Consider the following 4,844-nt stretch of genomic DNA (forward strand, 5'->3'; position numbering starts at 1 on the left):
CAAGCCAGACGTGAATGGTGAGGCCAAGGAGGACCCAGCGAGACTCCTGGCCGCGTGCGGCTGGAGTGTGCAACTTCCCCAGGCCTTGCCCCTGAGTTCTGAATATGCCCGGGGTGGGGAGGGGGCCAGTGGCCAGCCTGGTCCTCTACCCTAGTGATGCTACTGTGTATCCTCTCCTGACAGATCACACAGCTGAAAATTGAGAACAACCCTTTTGCCAAGGGATTCCGGGGCAGTGACGACAGTGACCTGCGTGTGGCCCGGCTGCAGAGGTGGGGCTACCGCTGCCAGGGGTGGGGTAGCAGACTGGGTTTAGGCACGCAGACTTGGTAACCCTCAAAATATCTTCACTCTTTTCCCGTCTCCCTCTGACTGTCCTCCCCACTGCTCCAGCAAAGAATATCCCGTGATCTCCAAAAGCATCATGAGGCAGAGGCTCGTCTCCACCCAGCTCTCAGCCAAGCCTGATGTCAGCCCCCTGCATGGTGCCCACCAAGCCCTCCAGCACTACCAGTATGAGAACGGGGCTCACGTGCAGTTTGCTGCGGCCGAGCCACAGGACCTTCCCCTCAACACCTTCCCAGCCCAGAGGGACTCAAGCCTCTTCTATCACTGCCTGAAAAGACGAGGTAGCTCTCTCCTGGTCTAGAAGCCCTAGAGAGTCAGAGGAGTGAAGCTCTCCTCACAAACACTCCCCACTACACATGTGAGCATGCAAGGGTGCACACCTTTGCACACACGTGCACACACACATCTGGTTACTTGTGTGGCCTGGGAGAGCAAACTGGAAGGGTTAGGGACCGCTGCCAGACTCAGCTCAAGGATGTTGGTTCTTGCTTTAATGCAGCCTTTAATGCAGCTTGTGGCCTTGGTGTCCCCAGACACTGGTACCCCTCCGCAGCTCCAGGTGTTGCTTTGCAGCCACTGCTTTGAGCACCTCCATGGGGTAGGCAGACAACAGAAAATCAGCTGAGCTCTGCCGGTAAGTGTGGAAGGAGGCTGAGGTGTCAGAGTCCAGAGGTTTTGGATTGGGCTGTCATTTATCAAAGCAACCTCCATCCTAAAACGGGAATGACCGAGAGTCATGACTACAGGCTCTCCACCTCGTCACACCAGGATCTGCAAAGGCTTGAGAGTGGAAGTGAGCTACTGTGGATGTAGATTGGGGGCCTGGATGACAGGCAACAGAACTGTCTGTGCTGGCTTCTCCATGAAGAAGAGGAGCCCTGAGCTGAGAACCAGAACATCTGGGTTCTGGTACCAGGTCCTGATTTCTTCATCTATAAAATAGGGATGATTAGTGTTATTATGCCAGATGACTTCACAGGGTCAATGGCATTCTCTTGGGAATGAGTTTGGGGACTTTTGCTTACAATCCAGAATATTCTCGCAGCCCAGCTCCTAGGGACCAATGAGGCAGAGCTCTGAGTATCCCCTGTACCAGTCCCATTAGAGCTAGTGACCTAGACCATGGGTTGACAAACTGTGGCCCTTGGACCAAATTTGGCCTGCTGCCTGTTTTTATTTGGCCTATGAGCCACACAAAATGTTTTTTACATTTTTTAATAGTTGAAAAAAAATCAAAAGAGGATTATTTCATGATATGTGAACATTATATAAAATTCAAATTTTTGTATCCATAAATAAAGTTTTATTAGAACACAGCCATACACATTTATTTACCTATTGTCTATGGCTGCTTTCATGTGCCGACAGCAGAGTCGAGTGTAACAAGTCCTTACTTAACATCATCCATAGGTTCTGAGACTTTAAACAAAATTACGTACAATGAAATCAGTGTTACCACAGGCTAATTGACATAAACAAGAGTTACATTCCCACGGCATATTTCTGATGACAAATACATCACCAAACTTCTAAATAAAGACCTGAAATATTTAATATTAAACATTGAAATAAATGTGAGCTATACATATATTTAAGAAAAATTAATAAAACCAGGTAAGATAGTGATTTTCCAACCGGCTTATTCCAGTTCAAGGTCGAGGGTGGCCGAAGCCTGTCTTAACAGCTCAAGGTGCAAGGCGCCCCTCCATCTCAGGGCGCACTCACATGCACCCCCACACTCACTGAGACTGGGACGGTTAGACACGCCAGTGCCCCTAATATGCACATCTTTGGGATGAAGGAAGAAACCTAAGTACCAGAGAAAACCCACGTAGACATGAGGAGAACATGCAAACTCCAAAGACAGTGGCCCCGGCTGAGAATCAAATTTTTTTTCCTCATCAAGGTTATAATGAAATTACATTGAATGAAACATTATTTAAGGACTTTCTTAGTTGCAACAGATACCATCTGGCCCACAAAGCCCAAAATATTTACTGTCTGGTTCTTTACAGAAAAAGTTGGCTCACTCCTGACCTAGAGTGACTGGGCCACTGAGTCCCAAGAGCTTAGTACCCTTGAGAGAAAGGAATTTGGAGAGAAGATGGAGAGGAGGGATGAGTGAGGGATGGACGAGATTGCTGGGCGAGAGGGCCGAGTTCCTCCTCGTCAAGGAAGATGCTTCCAAATGGGGCGGGGGGAGGGGTGAGCCTTTAAACCTGACCCACTCCTCCAGGCCCCCCTGCCCCATATTCACACAGCTCCCAGAATGAATCCCTAGAGGAAACAGAAGGAGGTAGGCCAAGATAAGCCACGGGACAAGTGTTCTTAAGTTTGTTGAGTGGGCTGCTGCCCAAGTCCTGGGTCATCCCTGGATTCCAGGGGGAGGACGTGCCACTCCGGATAGACAAGCCCTCATGGTTGAGGATGTTGAAAGACACACATAACATGATTTGGGGCTGCCGAGGTTATTTTTTTCCCCAGAATATCGGCTTTGGCTTAAAAGTACAAGTCACCTTTTATTTATTATCAGCTCCATTTCTTAATTTTATAAACACTGTTTATATTGGAATCTGTGTAATAACAATTTGATGGGACTTTTTTGAACATCTGTAGGGTTTACTTCCTCTTCTAAAAGCAACAGGAACGTGCCTGCAAGTAGCTTTGGCTTGCTAAGGCCTTCCCAAGAGCTGAGGATTGAGGCAGAAATAGTGTGGCTTTAATTTTCTGGCTAATACAGACAGATGTGGCCTCTGGGCTTGGTTTGGCCTGGCAATTGTCTCCACTTTCCTTGGCTAGGGTGGGCCTAGCCTAAGAATGCCAGCACACATTAAGGCCTCTTACCATCCCCAAGAGGCGGGGTGGCAAAAGATCAAAGCTGTGTGCCTCCTGGCTAAACACATCACTCAGTGTCCAATGATGTAGTGTCCCCTGTGGCCTGCGAGCAAGGTCCATAATCTTACCATTTCTTGGCTGCTGCTACCTTATAAAGCTGTAGCAGATTAAAATGGTTTTGGGGAGTGTCATGGCAACCTGGGGCCAGGGCGGGCCCTGCCTGACAAAGGTAGGCTGTCCTGGCATCTGGGCAGGGGTGTTCCAGCCCCCGGGCTGGTGGAATCGGCTCTTCCTGAAGCTGTCTTTGTCTTCCAGCAGACAGTGTCCGCCACCTGGACTTACCCTGCAAGCGACCCTACCTGGAAGCTCCCTCTGCAGTGGGGGAGGATCATTATTTTCGTTCTCCCCCTCCCTATGACCAGCAGATGCTGAGCCCCTCCTACTGCAACGAGGTGACCCCAAGAGAAGCCTGTATGTACTCAGGTTCAGGGCCCGAGATTGCCGGGGTGTCTGGGGTGGACGACTTGCCCCCGCCCGCACTGAGCTGTAACATGTGGACATCAGTCTCACCGTACACAAGCTACAGCGTTCAGACAATGGAGACGGTGCCTTACCAGTCCTTCCCCACGCACTTCACCGCCACTACTATGATGCCTCGGCTGCCTGCTATCTCCGCTCAGAGCTCCCAGCCACCAGGAAACACCCACTTCAGTGTCTATAACCAGCTCTCACAGTCTCAGGTCCGAGAGCGGGGGCCCGCCACCCCCTTCCCGAGGGAGCGCGGCCTCCCCACGGTGTGCGAGAGGAAGCCGCCCTCTCCACACCTGAATGCTGCCAATGAGTTTCTCTACTCGCAAAGCTTCTCCTTGTCCAGGGAAGCGTCCTTACAGTATCATCCCGGAATGGGGACTGTGGAGAACTGGACTGACGGGTGACTCGCATGTCTCTTCGACAGCCCCAGGACCGTGTCAGTCCAGTGTGAACCTCTATGGGTGGCCTGCATTACCAAGAAACACAGGAAGGTATTTTAAAGGGCGGGGTATGTGCATGTGTGTGCGCGTGTGTGCATGTGTATTTGGAGAGCCTCTGTCTTCCGACATACAACTGAGGCCGTGACAAGGAAAAAAATCGCAATTATTTAAGAAGTGATTTTGGCCGCAGGAGCTGGGTCCGTTGCTATCTGACATCTCCTGACATGCCCATGGGTGGGATAGGAGTGGAGAGTTCATGTGAGTTATTTAGAGATTTTATAATATAATATGTGATTTACTCAGGGGCCAGGTGGTGAGGTCTCTCCCACAGGGAAAGTGGGGGAAGGTTCTCACTGCTGGAGTGGGAGGGCTCTGTGCACATCTTGGAGTTCCTGGCCTTCTAATTCCAAGGGGAGCCGAGAACCCCGTTTCGGAAGCAGGAGGCCCACTCCCTTGGCTTCCGGGGATTCTGTGAGGCTAGCTGAGGGGTGGACTCAGCTAAGCAGAGTGTGCTCTGAGAGTGGAGCTGACTGCTGAGTTAGTGGCCTGGAATTTGATCCCTGGAGCTCTTAGGTCCTAGGGCTGACTTTCAGAGAATCACGTGCTAATTGCCACCTGATGGGTATGAAAAAAAAAAAGTTTTCAAGAGGGGGGAAAATGCAACCAGTAGCATCTCTGTCATCATTCAGA

The 4,844-nt window shown here is 50.5% G+C and overlaps 1 protein-coding gene across 1 annotated transcript in view; it reads left to right on the forward strand.

Annotated features, from left to right (window-relative positions):
* Window positions 1-4,118, forward strand: part of TBX4 (T-box 4) — a 26,868-nt gene extending 22,750 nt beyond the window's left edge. The window contains exon 7 of the mRNA XM_011375110.1: window positions 3,502-4,118. Coding sequence (XP_011373412.1) covers window positions 3,502-4,118 — 617 coding nt within the window. The remainder of the gene's footprint in view (window positions 1-3,501) is intronic.
* The last annotated feature ends 726 nt before the right edge of the window (window positions 4,119-4,844 follow it).

This window comes from Pteropus vampyrus, unplaced genomic scaffold, assembly GCF_000151845.1.
Source record: "Pteropus vampyrus isolate Shadow unplaced genomic scaffold, Pvam_2.0 Scaffold261, whole genome shotgun sequence".
In the NCBI taxonomy this organism is placed as follows: Eukaryota; Metazoa; Chordata; class Mammalia; order Chiroptera; family Pteropodidae; genus Pteropus; species Pteropus vampyrus.